Source organism: Cibotium barometz, chromosome 11 (assembly GCF_041138505.1).
Source record: "Cibotium barometz isolate CiBa-2024 chromosome 11, ASM4113850v1, whole genome shotgun sequence".
NCBI classification, from domain to species: domain Eukaryota; kingdom Viridiplantae; phylum Streptophyta; class Polypodiopsida; order Cyatheales; family Cibotiaceae; genus Cibotium; species Cibotium barometz.
In genome coordinates, this window is record NC_141056.1 from 38,971,510 (window position 1) to 38,994,900 (window position 23,391).

Sequence of the window (23,391 nt, forward strand, 5' to 3'; positions counted from 1 at the left end):
GCCCGGGATGAGCGGAGGGCAATGGGGCTCCGAGCCAGCACCGTCTGAGCTGCCTGGGGGGACTCGAAATCCACCTGGTAGTAGCCACGTCCCAAAAAATCAACGCTGACGATCTTGGCAGGCACGCCAACGAGGCTGCCTTGCAGAAGGTCGCGAAGCTCTCTCCGCATCGGACGGCTACCCACTATCTTGCAGACCAAGGAGGAGGCCTCAAGAGCGGATACTGTGGAAACAAACAACTGATGATCTGCATCTGTGGGGACGGAGACCGGAATCGGCAGGGGTAGTCGGAGCGGCTTCCATGGAGTCCTCCATAGGGAAAAGGCCAGAGACCGGGGTCACCAACGGGAGGGACACAGCCCTACGAGGAAACGGTGAGGCGGAAGGAGAGAGGATAGCGGGGGCGGAGCACCGGGGGGGGGGGGGGGGGGGGGAGGGGGGAGCTGAGGCGGGGGAGGAGAAGGGCTTGCACACACATCAGTATAGCAGGCGGAGAGAGGGGGAGGGAAGGGCTGGGGGAGAGGGAGGGGCAGGCGACAGGCAGCGAGGGGGTGGGGGGGCATGTGCAGGCTGAGAGAAGGTGGTGGGGATGGCGCAGTGAGGAGGTGGGAGGGGCTAGCGCAGCTGCACAAGAAGGAGAGGGAGCGAAGGAAAGGCGGGAGCTGGGGGCGCAAGGAGGCGAGGTTCGTAGGCAGTCTACGTTAGAGTGATTGCTTGATTTTCATTTTACATGAGTTAGATGCATCATATTGAAAAACCATTACTGTTTTGTGAATGTGGACGGAAAGAGCTTTCATTCGACTCCAATATTGGGGGGTCCCTAAAATCTAGGACCGAGCCCTAAAAAATAGGGACCTCGGTTTGTCCTGAGAAGACTAACACTAAAAAATAGAGATTTCCTAAAATTTAGGAATCACTTACTATATTTAGTAATTTTTGCATCCTAACTGTGCTTGCTAAATTTGGAGGTTTCTATTTTTTGGCAGTTGACACCTCACTACAAAAAGTTCTAGAAGAATAGATAAGTGTCCCAACACTTGTCACTTGAGCTCAAGTGTTCTAGAAGAATGGGCAAGTGTCCCAACACTTCTTACTTGAGTTTCCAAGTGTCCCTCCACTTGTTCCACCTTCTAACATGTGGCTGGACACTTGTCTTTTTTAGCCTTACTTTTCCTCTTAAGTCTTGAAGCTCTCTTTTTCTATAAATACAACCCTTTTCCTCTCATTCTACACACAACTCCCTTGTGTAAATCAGTCCCTACTCACCCTAAAGCAGCCTACACCACTTGGATACAACCCCTACCTCTCCCTCAACGCTTCCACATGATGTAAGTGCTCCATCTTCCACCTTTTCCCATGTTGTCCATTATTGTAGCAAGTCTGTAAATGAGGTTTCAGCTCTCTTATTACTCCAATTTCAGTTTTATAAAGTCTCTTTTCCCTTAATCTTTGGATCAAGTACAAAGTTGCAGCCATTGTACAACTCTACTCTCTCTCCCATTCGGGCTTCTCACTATCTATGTATTGTAAGAAAATGCATTTGCATACTTGCTTGTTTTTGTATGTTCATTAGCATAGACTTTTATAGGGTTTGTGAGAGTGAAAATTACTTCTTCTTCACTCTCAGGTTGATTGTAACTGAACTCAATCCTAAAGTACTTGGATTGAGTAGAAATAAATTCCCATCTTGGGGGGGGGTTGCCAATCTTCAACCCTCAATCTAGCTCCATCATATGTCTCTCAACTTTACTTTCAATATGTATTGCTATCTTATGCACATGTGTTGTAATTAATTTGACTATTGAGTTATTTGAAGTTAGTTTTGTTATTCATCTATGCATACCACGTTGTACGGGGCGCTTACACTAGTGGACAATCCTTGGGCACCCGCAAGGTTGTATCTGAAGCAGACTCCTTTTTGGTAATCTAACCATGGGAGGGGGGGGGGGGGGGTGGGGGCGGAAGGTGGGGGAGGCGGTCAGCCCATCTTCTGTCCCCTAGTGTGGTGTACTGTGAGTGATCATCTTCTTTTTCTTATCTGGCATGTTTATGTGTTTGGTTAGTATTTATGATTGATAAGTTTTTCGTGTTAGTAGCCGCCTTTCCCCGTTACGTTGGTATCAGAGCCTTGCTTTCTACAAAGCTCATGCCAGACATGATGCTGGATATGGCTGTAAGGAGTCATTATCCGTGAAAGAAGGTTGGGATTCTGAGGAGGCGGTCAGCCCATCTTCTGTCCCCTAGTGTGGTGTACTGTGAGTGATCATCTTCTTTTTCTTATCTGGCATGTTTATGTGTTTGGTTAGTATTTATGATTGATAAGTTTTTCGTGTTAGTAGCCGCCTTTCCCCGTTACGTTGGTATCAGAGCCTTGCTTTCTACAAAGCTCATGCCAGACATGATGCTGGATATGGCTGTAAGGAGTCATTATCCGTGAAAAAAGGTTGGGATTCTGAGGTAGCTCGTCTTATTGTCGTGCTCCGAAAGAGGTTATCTTTGGTTTAAGCGACAGTGAGCGTGTGGAAAGACTTCATGGTCCTCTTGTCTGTGTAGGGGCATTGTTGCACCCTTGCAGTCTATTCAGTATCATTCTTGGAAAGCTGGTAGGGAGCAATTCTGGGGAACGGAAATTCTTTTCTTTCTGAAGACTCTGGTAAATACATCATGGCTAGCCATTCAGATCAATCTATGAAGGATTCTATCACTCGCATTCACCGCATGTGGGAAGAGGATAGAGAGAGGGACAAAGCCGGGGCTTTGGTAGGTGACGATCCAAGTTAACTACTAGGGTTGAAGATTAGCAAGATCTTGATGCTTTGATGAATGAGCTTGAAGATCTCCGTGCTTTGCAAAGGGACCCGGATGTCCAGAGGGTTATTGAGTCCAAGGCTTAGGTTAAGACAGATGTGGTCACTTTTGATGCAATTGTTCAACGGATGGGGATTGAGAAATCACGAGAGTTGGCGGTTGCTTATTTGAAAAGTCATGGCGATGTTGTTTTCGATGATGAGGGCAAGTGGTTCTTCACACGGCAACCTTGTAGGCAATCCCATGAAGGGAATTCTGATGATGTTGTGAGAGGGCATGCAGCCCGAACAATTGGTGTGAGATGGCATGCAGCCCGAGCAGGTGATGTGAGACGGCATGCAGCCCGAACAGATGTTATGAGAGGGCCTGCAGCCCAGGCAACTGAAATGAGAAGGCATGTAGCCCGAGGGAATGTTGTACAAGGGCATGCAGCCCGAGGGAATGATGTATATCGACATGCAGCCCGAGCAGATGAAGAAGGGTTTTCAGCCCATATGAGAGATGCGGAAGATCTAAATGCATTGTCGGTGATATCTCCACCTAGGTATGTTCCTGCTCCCAGAGTTCCATCCAGAGCGGAGGATTTTGCATGGGAAAACATCCCTAGATCTAGGCATCGTCGCCATCATAGACATGTCAAAGGAGATGATGAACAAGTGCGACGGGATGCTCGGCACAGCAAGAAGGCCAAAGAATTCAAATTGGGGGACAAGGACATCAAATTCGAGAGCTATAATGAAAAGCTGGACACCACTAAGGCACTTGCATTCATAAGGCAATTTGAAATAGCCTTCTGCACTGAGGATTCCACAGAGAAATCTATGCTCAGGCATGTGGGAATGCATCTTAAAGAGACTGCGAGTGATTGGTGGATGGCAAAGCTCTTAGACAGAACCGCTGCTCGTACTTGGAGTAATTTTAAGGAACAATTCTATGATCAATTTCTTCCTCCCCACTTTGAAAAAGATGTACGGAAGGAATGTGATTGGCTAACACAGGATAAAGGTGAGTTTGTTTCTTCATATGTCTCAAAATGTTGGCGGATTCTTCTCAAGGTCACACCTTTCATGATGATTAGTGTCATGTGCATGTTTGCCCATGGACATATCCTGAAGCTAGTCCAGAAGGGGGCAGCCACGAAAAGATGTAAGAAAATCAGAATTTAGGAGCATGCTGCTGTTTTGGCTAGTGTGGACTAGGAGGAGGACAAGAAGGATGCTGTCGGCTGCATGGAAGGGTCTGTCGGCTGAACCAAAGTGCTGTCGGCTGTACCAGAGGGAAGGCGGCTGTAGGCGCATCAATATCTATGAATTAGGGATCAGTCGGCTGGCCGACTGCTGCAACCGCCTCAATATCTATGAATCAGGGACCAGTCGGCTGGCCGACCAGCAGCGGCCAGCACTCCAAGAGTTCAAGGGCCTATAAATAGGCATGTTTGCTCATAGTCAAGATCATTCACTCCACTAGGGAGTGGGTCGAGTATTAGGATTATTTTGGGTGATCCACCTTTTCATGGAAGGCAGCCTATGGCTGTAGAACCTAGGTACCTTTTTGTACCATATGAATATACTGAACTTCCAGCTATCTCTCTCTCTCTCTCTCCTCTCTCTTCTGTTTGCGTTTTTGCATCAGCATGTTCTAAGTAGGGCTGAAAGAAGACTCTCAGAGCTTCCGCGTGTTACATTGATATCAGAGCATCAAGCTCAGCAAGGCTAAACCCTGATTCAGTCCCATATGATGGTGTACAAGTCCAAGGTACAGGAAAGTGCACGGGTAGGAAGCCCAAGGCAAGGAACACAAGATTGAGAAGAGCTCCCAAGAGGTTTGTTGGTGGTTTCCACAAAGCCAGAGGGGATGGCAGTCTGTGAGCCAGATAGGTTTTCGGGCAACAGTCCCAAGGGAGGGTGATCCTCCAAGGGGTGGAGTGAGAGTGCCAGACTCATTTCTCAGGAATGAAGACCAAGACGGTGTTCAGAGTTAGGGCAGGAATGGATTGGGGACTAGATGGAACAGATGCATAGATCTTATACAGAGTCAGAGTGGTTTTGGAGACCGGGCCAGGTTTTCAGTGAAAAGGGTTGCCAGAGATGGATGGATGACAGAGGGACTCAGGGAACAGAATGGGATGATGACAGTCATCCAAGAACAGGTTGGAATCCCGTCATCAAGTTTAGCAGAGGGGGATGTCATGTGCATGTTTGCCCATGGACATATCCTGAAGCTAGTCCAGAAGGGGGCAGCCACAAAAAGATGTAAGAAAACCAGAATTTAGGAGCATGCTGCTGTTTTGGCTAGTGTGGACTAGGAGAAGGACAAGAAGGATGCTGTCGACTGCACGAAAGGGTCTGTCGGCTGAACCAAAGTGCTGTCAGCTGTACCAGAGGTAAGGCGGCTGCAGGCGCATCAATATCTATGAATTAGGGACCAGTCTGCTGGCCGACCAGCAGGCGGCCAGCACTCCAAGAGTTCAAGGGCCTATAAATAGGCATGTTTGCTCATAGTCAAGATCATTCACTCCACTAGGGAGTGGGTCCAGTATTAGGATTATTTTGGATGATCCACCTTTTCATGGAAGGCAACCTATGGCTGTAGAACCTAGGTACTTTTTTGTACCATATGAATATACTGAATTTCCAGCTATCTCTCTCTCTCTTCTCTCTCTTCTGTCTGCGTTTTTGCATCAGCATGTTCTAAGTGGTGTTTAGGGCTGAAAGAAGACTCTCAGAGCTTCCGCGTGTTACAATTAGTGAGGATGAGAAGAAAAGGAAATTCGAGTCAGGGCTGCAACGAATCATCCAGAAGAGCTTGATAGTTTATCCTTAGAGCACTTTATAGGAGCTGATATATTCAACCACTATTTCCGAGGAACTGCATAGCAAGGGAGCATCAAAAAAGCAAGAATTCAGCTCATACAAAGGAAAATTCAGACCTGGAAATGAGCAGAAAAAGGGTGGATAGCCATCTAAGTTTATGCCCAATGAGTCCAAGAATGCAAAAGGGGGCTTTGAAAAGAAGCCGGGGGTAAGAAGGATGATCCCAATCTGTCCAGACAGCATATTTTTGAATGCATGAAAGAGGGGAAATGCTTCTTATGTGGCAGTACGGATCACATGAAATCTCAATGCCCCCAGAATGTAAAAATGAATAATGTGCAGGATGCAAAACCAAGTGTGAATGTCATACCCAATGTATAGGGTAATACTGCACATGAACCAAAGAGCAGAATTTTATGCAAGGCTTAGGGCAAGTTGAAGGATCAAACAACCTTACTCCTTTTTGATAATGTCTCTACATATAACTTTATATCCATCTAGAAGGTTACTGCTCTTGAGTTAAAGCCCGAGGAATTGGGCATGGATTTTCATGTAGATGCCACCTTTGAGGGCAAAGAAGTTAAAGTCACTCCCATCATAGGGAAGCTTCGTATACAGATTCAAGGTTATTTGGATCATGAAGACTTCTTGGTAGCACGGCTTACAGGATGTGATGTGATACTTGGGATGCCTTGGCATAATCGTTTGGATCCCAAGATTTTGCAAATAAGAAGAAAGTAAATTTTACTCATAGAGGTAGGGAAGTTTGTATAGATGCGGGTACCACTGGGAGTACCATACCAGTTGTAAGCCATATTTCTATTTCCAAGGCAATAAAGAAATCAGCTTGTTCTTACTTGGTCTTTATACGCGATAATGTTGAACATGATTCTGTGACTCCTATAGATCAAGATAAGATTAATTTCTTAAGTGATTATGTTGATTGTTTTGCTGACACCCTACTTGGATAGTTACCCCTAGAGAGGCCAGAGGATCATTGTATTGGCATAATCCCTGGTAGCTCCCCTCCTAACCGACCTCCTTACAAGGTAAGTGCTGCCTAACAGGAGTAAATTATGACTCATTGTGTTTGAAGAGCTTAGGAAACATAAGCTTTTCATCAATGGGGAGAAGAGTGAATTCTTTTTGTCAGAGATCCATTATTTAGGGCATATTGTTTTGAAAGAGGGTGTACGTATGGATCTTGCAAAGATATAAGCTATTAAGGACTGGCTAGAACTTCAAAATGTTCATCAAGTCACGAGTTTCATTGGCCTATGTTCTTATTATCGTCGATTTATTCGACACTTTGCTTTCTTGGCTTCTCCGTTGCATGATTTAACAAAGAAGAAAGCTGTATTCCGTTGGTCTGATTCATAAAGAGAAGATTTCCAAAAGTTGAAGGACGCCATTATCTCAGGGCCTGTTCTTATTATTCCAAATTTGCATAGGCCCTTTGTGGTCGAGTGTGATGCATGTGGAGATTGTTTGGGGGCTGTTTTGAATCAAGAGAGGCATGCAGTGGCTTTTGAAAGTTTGTCTACAACATGCAGAATTGTATTTGCAGGTTTATGAGAAAGAGTTATTGGCCGTTATTCATGCCCTACAAACATGGAAACATTACCTTCTGGGGGCTGAATTTATGGTTAAAACAGATCATCAGAGTTTACGGCACTTTCTTACACAGCCTAAACTCTCAGAAAAGCATCTAAGGTGGGTAAATTTCTTGTCCATGTTCCATTTTTGGATTTTGCATACTCCAGGCAAGAAGAATTTGGTAGCAAATGCTTTGTCACGCAGGCCTCAAGTGCATGCAGTGACTACCGCCTACCATTAGGACTTGTCAGGGATGCGAGATACGTACTCTTTGGACACAGATTTTTAGCTTATTTGGGTTGATTTGAATGGTGGTGCTGTCCCATCTTATTCGATACGAGATGGTTTTCTAATGATGCAAAACCGCATTTGTGTGGTCCAAGATTTGTGCCAAAAGGTTATGGAAGAGTGTCATGCTCCTCCGTATGTAGGTCATTGTGGCATTCTGGCTACTACACAGGCTTTGGAATGATATTTCTTTTGGCCAGCTATACGCAAGGATATTGAAACTTATATGTTCGTGAGTGCCTAGAGTATCAGAAAGTCAAATTTGACAGGCACAAGACCCCTGGTTTGCTTCAGCCTTTACCCATTCCACAGGAACCATGGGAAAGCATTGCCATGGATTTCATTATGGATTTGCTGAGATCTGTACGTGGTAATGATGTTATATGGCTATCATTGATCGCTTTAGCAAACAGACACATTTTATTCTTGTGAGGAAAACAATCAAGCCAGAGCACATGGCAAAGCTATTCTTGGCTCAGATTTTCAAACATCATGGCATGCCTAAATCTATTGTAGGGGATAGAGATCTTTGGACCACTAGTTTATTTTGGCGGGCATTGTTTGATAACATGGGCACAAAGTTGAATTTTTCATCGGCTTATCATCCTCAAACGGATGGTCAAAGGAAAATCGCAAATTTAGCCGTACTTGATTTACTCAAATGTTATGTATCTAACCAGAAAAGAGATTGGGAGAAATATTTCACCCTGGTTGAGTTTGTATACAATAACATCGTGCATTCTTCAACTAACAAGGCTCCGTTTGAGATAGTTTATGGCAAGGTAGATTGGTATTACTCAATCACTGGAAAATACATGATGCATTTCATGTCAGCTTGCTGAGTCCTTATGTGGGATCACCTCCTATGGAACTAGTTTTGGAAGATCCACCGGAGGTGGATGAGCTTAAGGAGGTATTGCAACCTAAGCAAATAGTTTTTCACAAGGAGTGTAAGCATGCACGAGGCAAGCTAGTACGCAGGTATCTTGTGAAATTTAAAAACTATTCGGCTATGGATGCAAAATGGATAAATGAGGATTATTTTCAGGATTATCTAGAACTTTTGATGGCCTATCTAGAAGCTTTTTAGTTGCGGTCAACTGCTTAGAAGCCGAGGGAAATTCCTCATTGCTTTTGTTTTCTATTGATCATGTGTGGCATATGGAGCCTGACATGACATACATGTATGGCTTGTGGAGCCTGACATGGCGTGTTTATATGGCATAAGGAGCCTGACATGACAATACATGTATGGCTCATGGAGCTTGACATGATGTGATTTCCCAGGACTAGCTATCCTGGTGATTATCTGTACTTATGTGTGTAGTCCGAGTTGCACTCGTGTGTGTATAACCTTAATCACTGAATACTTGATACAACTGAGAAGATGGGTGTTTCTGCAAGTCTACTTGCACTCGTGTACTTGCACTCGTGTGTGTATGACCTTAATTTTATATTTGGATGACTTGTCTTGTTTGCTTGGACAATGCCTGAGATTACTGCCTGTGTTGTCCATGGGCCGGGGATGCCCGGGCACCCTGTGGACACGTATGTGCACATTTGTTTTGGACTGGCAGGTGGTCTACATGTGTTTTACAGGTGGTAAGTGTCCCTGAAAACTCAATTTACAGCTTTATGATTTTACATACTAATATTTATGGATGCAGGTCCACACTCAGTTATTATAAGTGACCGAACAAACTTATAAGTTCTACACACTGGGCATGACTATTTTAATACACGTGGCGGCCAAAGGATAGGCTCTGGACAATTTGTGGGCTGATTGCTTGTAGGTGGCCTATCCTGGACCTAAAAAGCAAACGCTTGAGATACTTTTGGAGGACAAGCTCTATTTCTTGGAGAGAAGTCGTGTTTAGGGCAGATCGCATGCTTTTCTGGTGCATAGAGGAGCTGGCCGACCTAATCTGGAGCTGTCCGCTGCTACCCGTCAAGTCTGGTATCATCCAAGTAGCTGGTGGGGGCTGGTCTACTGTTTTTGGAGCTCGCCTTTGTGTTGGCCGGCTCCTAACAGGCATAAAAACTGTTGGTCGACTTCTTCTAGCAGAGATTGTGTTGGCCGACTCTTTCTGGCAAGAGGGATTGGCTGATCGACTACTACAAGGAGCTCTGAGGGCTGGTTGACTGCTGGTTCAGTCTCTTTGTGGCTGGTCGATTTGCTTTGTGGGCTTGGCAGGGTTGAAGATAGTTTATAGGTCTGTTCCGGGCTGATGTGGGAATGCTGTGGGCTGTCCATGGTTGTCCTGCATGTGCTCTAAGCCGGGAAAGCTCTCTTGTTTTGTGTACGAACACCGAATTCAGCATAAGTTTTTCTTTTTTTTCTATCATGTACTGGAAGAATCAGGCGTAGCCAGTGGAGAATCCTTGGGCTACCCGCAAGGTTGTATCTGAAGCAGACTCCTTTTTGGTAATCTAACCATAAGGGGGGGGGGGTGTTCAGCCCATCTTCTTGCCCCTAGTGTGTTGTATTGTGCAGAGCTGTTATCTTCTTTTTCTTATCTGGCATGTTCATGTGTTTGATCAGTATTCATGATTGATAAGATTTCCGTGTTAGCAGTTGCTTTTCCGTTACAACCCCGACACCGCAGAGGATGAGGATACGAGGGATGCCCTTACGCACGAAGTTGCTCTATGGCATCGGCTTAATGCTCGTCCTTGGTCATTCATTCTTCTAAACTCTCAACACTCGGTCATCGCTCACATCAAATGGGATACCCATGCACATGTTGCTTGGAAGCATGGTCACATATGGAACGTGGAACGGGAGTGGGAACAAGGCCCGATTTTGGAACTGGGAACGGGGACATTTGGACTTGGAATGGGAACGGGAACGACCCGTCATCATGAGAGAGAGAGAGAGAGAGAGAGAGAGAGAGAGAGAGAGAGAGAGTCTAAACTCTAAAGAGTAGAGTGAGTTAGTAGAGAGAGAGAGATTGCAAGATAGAAAATGTGGACATTCTATAACTTCATAGCAATAGGAACGAGTGGTTATGACATTCCGTTCCATTCCACGCTCCCCACATACATCCGTTCTCGGAACGCGTTCCATCCGTTCCCAGAATATGAGTTGTGTGACCAGCTGCCTCACACGTTCCATGACGTTTCCATGCTCCCCACATGCGCTAAGTGGCGTTCCCACGTTCCAAGCATTCGAGAGCGACGTTCCATGTGACTATTCTTGGAAGAGACTCTCCGACATCTACGACCGGAAGACACCCATGAAGAGAGTTTCCTTGGAGCTTCAAATGTTGAAGCTTTCACCCATTGATTCTACTTCCATGCTGGATCACATCAACAAACTGGAGTCATCGTGATTTGAGATTTCACCCATGCTCGGTCATTCATTCTTTTGAACTCTCAACCCTCAATCATCACTCACATCAAACGGGATACCCATGCACATGTTGCTTGGAAGAGACTCTGCGACATCTATGATTGGAAGACACCCATGAAGAGAGTTTCCCTGGAGCTTCAAATGTTGAAGCTTTCACCCATTGATTCTACTTCCATGCGGGATTAGATCAACAAACTATAGTCATTGCGATTTGAGATTTCTGGGTGCAGGAAGGAGACTTCCATTGAGGATATGGCCATCCAGCTACTTGCTTAGCTGCCCCCAAAATATGAGAGTTTCTATTCGTTACTTCTTACCTTAGGACAGACGGAAACCATTACCTGGGACGAACTGGTGCCTATGGTCCTTGATCAGGAGAGAAGATTCACGGATTCTTCTTCAAAGAAAGGTAACAAGGCTTTCATTGGATAGAGAGGGGGTCAGCCCCGAAGGGGTCTTCAACTTCTAATTCTTCCAGAAGGTGTGTGATTATTGCTCCAAACAAGGGCACTTATGGCAACAATGCCAGAGTCGCATGCGGGATTGGAAGGGAAGCCAAAGGACAAAGGGGCAAGCTCATCCGCCAAAGTTGTGGAGTCGTCAGCTTTCGTCACCTTGATTGATCTCGAGTCCGAGACTCCCCCTCTAGTGGTTGAGTAGTCTCTTCCTTATTGTTCCCACTCTCCTTAGTGGATTTTGGATTGCGGTGCCACCACACAGCACATGACTCATTGCAAGGATTGGCTTGATCAACTGTAGCAACGCCACGGCAGAGTTGCCATTGGGGATAACTCTAATGTCCCCATTCTTGGCGAAGGGACAGTGCCCCTCATTCCGGATGGCAATGGAGGGAAGTACACCTCGAGAGTGCTTTATGTACCTGATTTAGAATTTCATCTCCTTTTTGTACACAAGATTTGCAAATGGGGCACTAAGGTGGAATTTATGGAGGACTCGGTGATCATTCAGGACCCTCTCACTGACAAGATCCTTTGGCAAGGCATCGAGGACCATGGCCTGTACAAACTCACGGCTCTTTACTCTCACATAGGTACTCACACAGGCGATCTTTGGCATGCTAGATTTGGACATCTTCATTTGGAGGCCTTGCGGAAGGCTTTTCTGGAGCAATTGGTGGATGGATTACCAGATGTTGGTTGGTACACGTGAGGACCCTTGTCAGTCATCTCAAAGGGAAGCAACATCGAGAGGCCTTTCCAGAGAAGGCTACACGGCGAGCTACAGTACCCCTGGAGTTGGTTTATGCGGATTTGTGCATCCCAATGCGCACTCCGTCTCTTGGTTCTGCTAGTTATGTTTTTCTTTTGGTTGATGATTTTAGTCAGTATACGTGGGCCTATTTTCTCAAATCCAAAGATGAAACTTTCGACAGATTCCAAACATGGAGAACCTTGGTGGAGAAACAGTTGGGACACTTTGTCTTGACATTACGAGCCAACAAAGGAGGTGAGTTTACATCTTGTCAATTTAACTAGTATTGTGAGCTACATTTTACATTCAAGGGGAGTTTGCCAACATTTAGCTCCTTTAGAGAATGGCGTGGTGGAGCGGAAGAACCGAATGGTGACTGAGATGGCTCGGACAATGTTGGAACATCAAAGTCTTCCTCAAAAGCTTTGGGCGGAGACAATTGCTATTGCTATTTATATTCTTAATTGGTCCCCTACTACTGATGTCCCAGGACAGACCCCCTTTCAGGCCTACTTCGGTAGAAAACCCATAGTTTCTCATTTTCGGGTTTCCGGATTAGATACATTTGTTCATGTACCTGATGGTGATAGGGGGAAGCTGGAAGCTAAGTCCAAGCATCATATTTTGGTTGGTTATAGCTCAGAATCTAAAGGTTATTGGCTCTACTATCCTGCAACCTCAAAGATCATTGTTAGCAGAGATGTGGTGGTTGATGAGACTTCATCTTCCATTGCAGAGGGGGCATCTTCAGGGGCTGATTCGACTCAACCTCTCCTTGGTTCCTCGTTGGATCCTCTTGTTCCTTTTCCTCGACTTGACCCGGCACGTCCACGAGCACCTCAGGCGGAGGAATCATCCGACATTGATCAGGAGAAGGAGATTTTGGTGGATGCTCCACAACATCTGATATATCATCTCCCTGCAAAGAAAGCATGAGCTGATACATCCCTCTTCCTAGAAACATCATCTATCTGAGGTGCAAGATCCGAGGTCTTCCCATCAATCGCACCAGGGGGGCGGGCGTGAGAGACAGCTCGCCACACCTGGTGGACTGTGGGACGGGAAGGATCCAAGGGAGGTGGTGCTTGAGAAGCACGCTTGCGAGGCCTCCGGCGACCCCGAGCCCGAGGGCAATCTCGAGCAAAGTGACCCTGTTGGTGACAAACCCGGCACTGATCGGGTTTACCTGCAATCTCCATACTTTGCTTCAAAAGACCACTAGGGCCCGGAAGCAAAACATAGTCCTCAAAAAGCTCACAGTCATGGGCAAGAACCATGACCCTGGGGACAACATCCGCCGAGGTAGTAACGACCTGGGCAGAAGATGTCGGCAAAGCGTGGAGGGGGGGCACTTGAAGAACCAGCCCAAAGGCGGACTCGATGGCCTCTAGCATAGGCCAATATGCACGAGGAAGACTTGGGAATCTGAGAGTAATCGGGAAACGGTTCCAGTCTTCCTCAATAGGGTCAAAATAGCTGGAGTAGGGAAGAAAAAAAATCTTCTTTGGGCCCAATGGCAAAGGGCTGCTCTTCAAAACCTCTGAGGCTGCGTCCTTCGAATCAAAATCCACCTGGAAGAAACCTCTTCCAAGCAACCTGACATCTCGAAAGTGTGGAGCGAGGTCGGAAGGCAGAGCCACCAGGACCCAATCCCGAGCCTGGAGATGGGAAGGGTGAGATCCAAAGATTCTGGCAATGAGGGTCGTTTTGGAGTCTTTCTCGATTTCGGCGAAGAGGTCCGCGAGCTCGTCTTTGGAAAAAACAATGGTTCACCCAGTCGAGGGATCCAAAGATTCTGGCAATGAGGGTCGTTTTGGAGTCTTTCTAGATTTCGGCGAAGAGGACCGCGAGCTCGTCTTTGGAAAAAACAATGGTTCGCCTAGCCGAGGGAGAATGATTAGCCATGATGCTAATCGAAAAAGAAGGCCGACTTGAACCCGGATGAGGAACAATCCGAACCAAGGGGAAGAGGCAGGCAAGAAGGCGAAAGAAAGGAAGTGAAAAAAAAGAAAAAAAAGAAAAAAAAAAGAAAAAAGAAAAAAGAAAAAAGAAAAAAGAAAAAAGAAAAAAGAAAAAAGAAAAGAAATGAAAAGAAAACGGGAAGTTGGACGCACAGGCGAAGGGATGAGCTGCGCAGAGGGATGAGGCAGAGGAATGAAGGGGAGGAAGAGGCAAGGGCAACCAGCGGAGGAGGAATGATGGGAGGCGGAGGAGAAGTTCGCTGCGCAGAGGGAAGAGGCGGAGGAATGATGGCGGGCAGAGGTAGGGGCGAAAGGACAGAAGGGAGGTGGAGGAAGGAATGGGCGATGCAGGCACAGAGGCGGAGAAGGACAGAGGGAGGTGGAGGAAGGAAGGGGCATAGAGGTGACGCAGGCACAAGGGCGCAGGCAGGGTTCGGGGAGATTACACGGTCATTCGCTTTTGTGGCTAAGGCGCCTGAAAGCCTTTCTTGACGTGCCCCAAGTGGCACCTGACTCACAGGACTGCCATTCCACTTGGGTCTTGTGGAACAACACCAACCAACCTCCTGGGAACTTCTTCCATGTCTTGTGTTCCTTTCCTTGGACTGTACACCTTCTTTTGGGACACCATCAATGTTTAACCTTGCTGAGACAATGCTGCTTGGTTCCCACACCACCAAAAGATCAAGACACGGGCGATGGTTTCATCCATGCGCGATGCAGTAAGGGCGGGTAGGACATGCGCAACAACAATATCTCAGAACCAGCCTGAAGCTCTGACACACCAATGTCACATGTGGAAGCTCTGGGAGTCTTCTTTCAGTCCTAAACACCATCCTGGAACATGCTTGATGCAAAACGTATACAGAAGATAGAGAATAGAGAGAGAGAGAGCGAGTATTCAGTATATTCATAATGTACAAAAAGGTGTACAAGTCTTGCAGACAAAGGCCACCTCAAAAGGTGTTCCTAACTCATAAGTATCTTCATCTAAATCTAATCTACCAACCCAGCCCATGTGGGGCTGAATACCTCTAACAATGAGCAAGTGTGCCTTAAATAGGCCTTGGGAAGTCCTTATGGACTGGCCGACTTGCTGTCGGCCAGCTCTTGGACAAAATATTCCAAAAATGGTGCAGCCGACAGGAGTTATTCCCTTTCATGCGCTGGCCAACAGCCCTCCTATGTCCTCCACAAGTTCTTCCCTCCCCACACAAGTAGTACATGTTCCGAATTTGGTTCTAGTCTTGTCTTTTTATCTGTTGCCCCTCAATGGTCAGCCTTGGGATCAGCCTGCACATGTCTTGCACATGACATACATTGGTATCTGAACGCTAGGTTGCCCAAGGCAACTTGCAGCTAGATATGCGCTAGTTTGCATAGGGCTTTTCCGTGCATTAGTTTGCATGTAGGAGTCTTGCATGGAGATAGATTCTAGGTCTAGGTAGTGCATTATTCTTCATGGAAGACATGGAAAGTTGTTGAGGGTCAAATCAGGACATTGAGTGGCAAAAATGTACCAAGTTGCCAATGAGGTGATAGCTCAAGTGGTGAAGGTGTTTGCCTAGGACCAAGAGGTCGCCTATGGGTAGATAAATAAGCGCCTATGGGTGGCTGTCTACGGACGGTGAAATTTGGTAACTATGGGAGGATCTTGGGCCAAAGGCTAGTTGAAAAAAAAAAATCTACCAAGTCAAAGTCAATCAGTGGAAGTGCCTGGATTAGCAGTTTGCAGCCATAGCACAGTAGGTTCCAACCCTCTACAGCTTTGGAGCACGAGTAATTTTTGTTCATGCATGTAGCATTAATGCAAGCATGATAAGAGTCAAGATCTGAGCAGTTTGCAGCCATAGCAGATCAGGTTCCAATTATTTGCAGCTTTGGAACATCAGTAACATTTTGTTCATGCATGTAGCATTTACCTAGCATGATATCTGAGTCTAGATCCAAGTTCATCATTGTAAATATTCACGTTTTGCAATATAAAGAAGATTAGTTTTATTTGCCTTATCTTTTAAGTAATTAAGTCATTTGATTACTGTTAATTAGCAGCTTAATCAGTGTTAATCTGATCACGCTTCTACAAGCATGTTACATCACATTGAGAAGAAAACACATGATTTCATGAGAAAAATGGAGCATATTTTGCTCTTAAAATAATGGATGCGTGTGTACATTTAATATTCTTGTATCTCGGTGCTCACGCAAGTTTGAGTTTTCGGACAAGAATTATAACTAATAAGCGAGTGGATGGTCTCAGTCTTACCATGCAGTCTTATTTTGAGTAGTCTTACCACGATAGCACGCTTTGATGTGGTGCTTGGTTTATGCGCATGTCATTATCTTCATCTCATGGTTGCATCATTCTTGCAACAGTGTTGGCTTAAGATGCAAGTGGACCCACTAAATCCGGATGTGCAAGACTCAACGCGCGATACTATGTGGACTTCAGGCCTAATCTATGGAAAGGATGTGGTAAGAAGTTCTTGCTTTCAGCTTTTTTCTCTCTGTAATGGTCTAAGAAAGGATGTGGTAAGTAGTTTCTTACTTTCAGCCATTTTCTCTCTGTAATAATCTAAGAAAGGATGTGGTAAATAGTTTCTTACTTACAGCTTTTTTCTCTTTAGTAGTCTAAGAAAGGATGTGTTAAGTAGTTTCTTTTTCTTTTTAATGGTTTAAGAAAGTTGTTTGTTTGTCTAGAATATCAAATTTTTAAAGTTATTCATTGGTTTTTATTGACTTTATTCTTACTTCTTTTCCTTTGCTGAACTGTAAGGGCATTGCAGCTTTTGAGACTGAGCATGGATTGATTCGCATCAAGGTACGATCTGCTCACCATCATTGGTAGCCATTCTTAGTACTATGTGTACTGTTCTGTACCCATCACGATTCACAAGTGAGGGCAACACACACGCGCGCGCGCGCACACACACACACACACACACACACACACACACACACACACACACACACACAAAAACCACAATCAATAATGAGCACCCATTTTGGGTTCATTTGAAGCCTTTATCTTTGTAAAATAGGTGCCACGTGCCATTGAGGTGATAGCTCAAGTGGTAGAGGCGTTTGTCGAGGACCAGGAAGTTCTGGGTTCAAAACCCCACATGGTGCTTCCTCGGCGGCATTGCCAATGGGTGGATAAAAAGCACCTACGGGCGGTGAAAAATGGTAACTGTTGGAGGATCTTGGAGCTAAGGCCAATCGGGGGAAAAAAAAGAGTGCCAAGCCTTTGTTTTTTAGCATACTAGCTTCATATTCTGATCCTTGCCTCTGCAAAGATTGAGAGAATTTCCCCTTCTGTGCACCCATCTAGCAGTGAAACAGAACACAAAGCCATCAACACCATCCTGGTCACACATGACCCTGTGTACCCTTTTTTTGGATAAATTTATGAGCACCCATTCTTTGGGTTCCTTTAAAGCCTCCAATCTTTGTAAAATAGGTGCTGAGTCTGGTTTTTTTTTTCTTGGAGCATACTAGTTACATATGTTGATCCTCAGCTCTGCAAAGTTTGAGAGAATTTCCCCTTTTGTGCTATTACCTGTTTGGCAGTGAAATAGAACTTCACAAATTGTGCTATTACCTGTTTGGCAGAGAAATAGAACTTCACACATGACCCCATTTGGTGTCAAAAATGGGTGTGGGGCACCCTACTGCTCAAACATGGATGCTCCTCACAACGTAGAGCTAATTAAGACAAGAGTGCAACAAATGATGACGGTGAAACATTGATTTCTAACGATAACTATCCCTGGACTAAAGTTATCACCCAGGTGGCATGATGTGAAACTAATGCCCAGACGGACGAGTCCCAACATGGATGAGTTGTTGTTGTCGTGCATGTCCCACACCATCTAGGTGTGCTCGTCTGGCATCATCATTGTAACCCATTGGCAGTAAGATATGGTGAAGGGTCTTATTAGACTTCTATCGGGTGTCTTTGGCAACCCCTATCAATGTGTCATCAACTATGTGTTAGACATTATCATCCCCTTGCTGCTGACTTCCTTTGTGGTGTCCTATTTTAGCCTTTAGGGATGACCATGTTAGCTAGAGGGGCCGGTCACCCCTCACATCATATTCCCACTTTTTCCCTATTTTATGGAGTCATTAGGTTTTATTCCTAGTCGTGAGGAGCTGGCCGGTTGCCCCTATTTGGGCATATATATAGTTGGGCCTTCTCTCCCTCACATTCATTGCTTTGTGCCTCTTGCATGCCTTAGTGCCTCTACATATTGGCTTGTTGCAGTCCCTCACATACGAGGTCATCTTCCCCTCTTGCTCGGGACTTGTACCAGCATGTGTTTCTCGTTTGGTGATATTGAGAGAAGGTATATACTTGCGTTTCTCTTCATCTCTCTCTCTCTCTCACTCTCTCTCCTGTGTTTCCACTTTCTCATCTTCCGCACTGCATTCCTTCATGGTATCAGAGCACCGGTGACGTGTAGCATTAGTTGCTCCCTCCTCTTTCCTGCCTTTTTTTTTCTCAGATCTGCTGCTGGTCAGTTTGCCCTCTTCCAGGCGCTTCACTGCTGCAGTTTTGTGGTCGATCTTCATCAGCATCTGTCCCTGGGACTCCTTTAGTGCTGTTGGCCTGCTCTGTGCCGGCCAACAGGGTTTTTGCTGAGTTTTTTCTCTTACAGGCTCGTTTGCTGATGCTGGTTGGTTGATCTGAGGCTTGGTGGTACCTTCCAGGATCTGCGTTTTCAGATTCTGCCTATCTACTGTCCCTTTCACTTCTGCGTTTTCAGATTTGCAGCCCTGTTTTGCTGCGTTTTCTGGACTGTTCCTTCTAGTAGCTCTACCTTCACCTGGGCTTCATCATTTGGACCCGAAGGTACCTTCTCTTCAACATTTTTTCCTCATCTGAGGTGTGGAAGCTGGTCCGCCTGTATTTCAGATTTGCAGCCTCTCTGTTGGCTGCATTTTCTTCTCAAGTGGACACATATCACTTGCAGAGGGGGTTTTGTGTGGATTGTGGCATTGGTGATAGTTTGGTACCTGAGGAGGACATTGATTTTTTTATATTTCAGTCAATGTTTTGCTGATTTTGGAGTGTAGCCACCGTCACTGCCAGGGTCGGGCACCCAAGATCAGGCACCCCCAAGGTCAGGCACCGCAAGCTTGTGAACCCCCAAGGTCAGGCACCGCAAGCTCATGAACCCCCAAGATTGGGCACCCCCAAGTCGGCACCCCAAGTTCGTGAACCTCAAGGCCACCCACCAAGCCACCCACCAGTCACACAAGGTGGGAATCTCCGGCGGCCCCACTCCCCAAGTTTGGCCACCCATTTGACTGACGAAGCGGTGCTCACCTACTTGTGCTCGGCGCCTCTCACCTACTCCAACCATCTGTCAGTGAGATGACCACTTTTAGCACTTGGCTTGTGACAGCCCAAGGGGCCACGCCCATTGTATATAGAGAGACTCAGGTGTATTGAGAGGGGATCCCCCATGCAATACATGTTTTTGTGTTGTCCCAACTCTTGCCTACCTCTGCCTTGTGTTGTGTGCATGTCACTCTAGGTAGCTCTTGTGTGTATTTAGTTCTTGAGTTTGTGTGAGTGCGTAGTGGAGTGGGACAGAGTGGTCGCCATCTCCCTAGCCCGTGCCAACTCCTAAGGGTATATTGCCCTAGAGAGGACCCTAGTGATCGTTATTGTGCTGACGCATCAGGCAATTGAGTCCGCTATAGGTACACTAAAAATTTGGCGAGTGAGAATGCACACGCAGTGACTCCGCCAGGCACAGCCTGCCCTCACTCAGGCCCACTCAGAAGCGGCAGCACCTCTCCAACACCATCTTCAGCAGGCCTAGGCCTCTCTCTTGGAGTCACGTCATGAATGCACCGACCTGCGCCACCTCCTTACAGCATCTGAGAGCTGGCGATCCACTTTGGAAGCTGAGTTAGCTTCACTACGAGCGTGCCTCACCACCACTGAGACCGACCTCGAGACTACTCGCTCTCTTGCCTTGAGGCCGCAAAGCATGACCTCTCCGACAGACACTCCAGTTCGCTTTTGGTGGTCTCGGCATTGTTCCTGCAGCCCCACCCTCCAGCACTCCTACGAGCACCACAGCTAGTGCACGGCTATGACCTAGGAGGACCACACCACTCCTCGTTTTGCTCTTAGTTTTTTTTTCAGACTGTTTCTTTTATGTTATTATGCCTTTCATGGCAGCTCATTGTATATGCCATTAGAACTGCTACATGGTTATTGCTATATTGTTCTTGGTTGGATCGTTGCTTGTTACTTAGTTCAGTTTGACACACACCAGTATGCATCATGTTTTACTTCTCGTCTCGGATGCGGCCTGTGGTGGCCAACTCTCTTCTCACCAGTCTTTCTTGTGAACATATGGTGTCCTGCTTCCTCAACAACCCTCTTGGACGTGTGGTGGTCTCACTTCTTCAGCATTTTCCCCTGGATCTGTGGCAATCCATTTGCAGCTTCACTTCCACATGTGCCTCTCTGCTTTTGTGTTCACCGCCCGGGATAGTGAACGGATTAATTGGTGGGGGACTTGTAGCCACCCTCACTGCCAATGGTCGGGCACCCCCAAGGTCAGGCACCCCAAGCTCATGAACCCCCAAGATTGGGCACCCCAAGTTTGTGAGCCTCAAGGCACCCACAAGGCCACCCACTAGTCACAAAAGGTGGGAATCTCCGGCGGCCCCAGTTCCCAAGTTTGGTTACTCACTTGGCCGACGAAGCGGTGCTCACCTATTTGTGCTTGGCGCCTCTCACCTACTCCAACGGCACCTGTCAGTGACCACTTTTAGCACTTGGCTCGTGACAACCCAAGGGGCCACGCCCATTGTATATAGAGAGAGACTGGTGTACTGAGAGGGGATCCCCCATGCAATACATGTTTTTGTGTTGTCCCAACTCTTGCCTACTTCCGCCTTGTGTTGTGTGCATGTCGCTCTAGGTAGCTCTTGTGTGTATTCAGTTCTTGAGTTTGTGTGAGTGTGAGTGGAGTGGGACCGAGTGGTCGCCATCCCCCTATCCCGTGCCAATTCCTGAGGGTATACTGCCCTAGAGAGGACCCTAGTGATCTTTAGTGTGCCGACACGTTGGGCAACCAAGTCCGCTACATGGAGCATCTATACCTACGTTTTGTTCCTAGCCTACACAGTTCCCTGGTTTCTTCATGTTCCTTGCCTTCTGTTGGCGGTGGAGTGCTGTTTTTTCTGGACAGCAATGTTTTGGCTGCGTTTTACTTCCCAAAATATTTTTCTACACTCAGAGGGGACCCATCTCCAGTTACTTCACTTGAGGATCAGTTTTGGGAGCTATTTTGTATCTGTGGAGACTTTCTTCTGGGACTAGAGTTTGCAGATTTTGGAGGAGAGTAGTTCTTTCTTGATGAGAGTAGAATCTTTTCAGAGATCCTGAGTAGAGTTTATTTTGTCCGAGCTTGTGTTCTTTGCAGTGTTTTGCAAAGAAAGGAGGGTGATCTCTCTCTCTCTAACTCTCTCTCTTGTGTTTCCACTTTCCCATCTTCTGTTGTGCATTCCTTCACTATTGTCAAATGTTGCGTGTGAACCCTGAGTCCCAGGCTCTAATAGCAACCGGAAGACACGTGAAGCCTAGAACTTACCTAAGGTCTAAGTGGAGGAAAGGAGCAAGGTGTAGAGGGGCTGTGGTAGCTAATGGGATGGCCACATTGGCCATTGGCCAAGACGCAGGGGCAAGGGGACCAATGAATTGAGTCTATTAGAAGAAAAGGGGATAAAATCCTATGTTTTCCCAGTCGGCCAGGCCTGCACACCCTACACAACTATGCCCACCAGCTGTTACATAACTAGTACTAATTCTCAAGATTAGTGGCCTAATCCGGTAGGGTTAGGGGAGCCTTGGGATTAGGAGGAAGTAGGCTAGCATGGGCGGCTAAGGTTAATATTAATAAATCCATGTGTACTGGCTATTATACCAGTTTGGTTATTTATAGCAGCAGTGGGCACTATATAAGTGAAGCATGGGTTATTATTTTCATAACCTCAGTATTGGTCAAAGTTCGACCAAGACTCCGGCTATGCGTGTGGCAGAGCATAGATCGGTATGTCGAAGGACTGTCATGGATATGTGAGAGTCAGACTTAGCCCTTGGCTCGGGGGTGGTTCGAAGCATAGAACCTACGGTTGGGAGTTGAGCTAGCCTGCACCCCTCTTAGGGGGTTTGTACTAATCACTCGTGTTTTGCATTTAGGAGATCTCGGGGTTGAAACACCAGTCCTATAAACAGGTGCACAATTTCGTCATTCTTCCCATCTTCAGTCGAGCCTTTGCTTGATCTTTGATCTTTGGCTGCTTCACAAGCAGCCTGCAAGGAGAGTAACGCATTTAGGAAGGTCGTCTACTACAGCCCTCAATCTGGGTAATCTCTGGCAGCAGATTTGCAGCTTGTAAGGAGATTAACGCAAGCCCTAACAGAGGTAACCAGTTCAGTCCAGTATTTGGGCAGATTCAGCCCTGTCATAGTAATTAAAGCAAATACTGCTGTGGGGAGGCGGCCTTTAGTGGGTATTTGGGACCCCATCTGGTGTATCGTGTACCTTCTATTCTCTTCTGCTTGTGCAAGTTAGCACACCGGCTTATCTCTCTTGTACTTACAAGCCAAAGTTCCTCTAAGCTTTTGCATGTTACACCAAGCCTCTTCATATCTTCCTTTTGGAACCTTTAGAGTTGGCTTTGTCTGATGTACACTCGTGGAATATTTTAGACTATTGTTATGCATTAAACTGAATAGATACAAAGATAGGAAGAGAAGAAGAGAGATGACAACAGAAGACTTAGTTTCTCAATGTAAACTACTGCATGTATTGATTGAGTGATTGAAAATGAATATTGCAAGATCTAGACTCGTGATGTGTGTTTACTTTATTGTTGATTTGGATTGCTACTTTTTTTAGTGGATCTTCTCCCTGCTGCTTTAAAAAGTCTCAAATGGAGAGTGAGGGATCCTTTTATAGGAAAATCCCTCATTCAATAACTCCAGTTGGCCAAAAATTATGTCATAAAAAATCCTTGAATGTGTTTAAACTAGGCTAAAAAGGTGCCCAACCCTTGGTCCCTTGGCCAGGCTGGTTTACACATGCTTAGGCAGCCAAAACTCATCAAAAACTGTCCCAAACCTGCACATTTCTACACCATGCTGATTTACTACTAATTCTTCCCTAATTGCACATGTGCATACTCTATAAGTGTCCTCAATTGTCATGGCATGTGTGTCTGAAGACGGATGCATGTGACATTCACCTTGCCTTTTTTTTGCCTTGAGTATATCCTTATGTAGTTGCAATTTGGGACTCGCCTAGAGCCGGCTTTGGTCTTGCCACTT

At 46.1% G+C, this 23,391-nt stretch overlaps 1 protein-coding gene across 2 annotated transcripts in view; it reads left to right on the plus strand.

The window, feature by feature from the left end:
• LOC147634157 (uncharacterized) overlaps positions 1–23,391 on the plus strand; it is a 59,952-nt gene that overhangs the window by 18,765 nt on the left and 17,796 nt on the right. For both annotated transcript variants that reach the window (XM_086805304.1, XM_086805306.1), the window contains exons 2-3: positions 16,407–16,505; positions 16,807–16,851. In XM_086805304.1, coding sequence (XP_086661430.1) covers positions 16,407–16,505; positions 16,807–16,851 — 144 coding nt within the window. The remainder of the gene's footprint in view (positions 1–16,406; positions 16,506–16,806; positions 16,852–23,391) is intronic.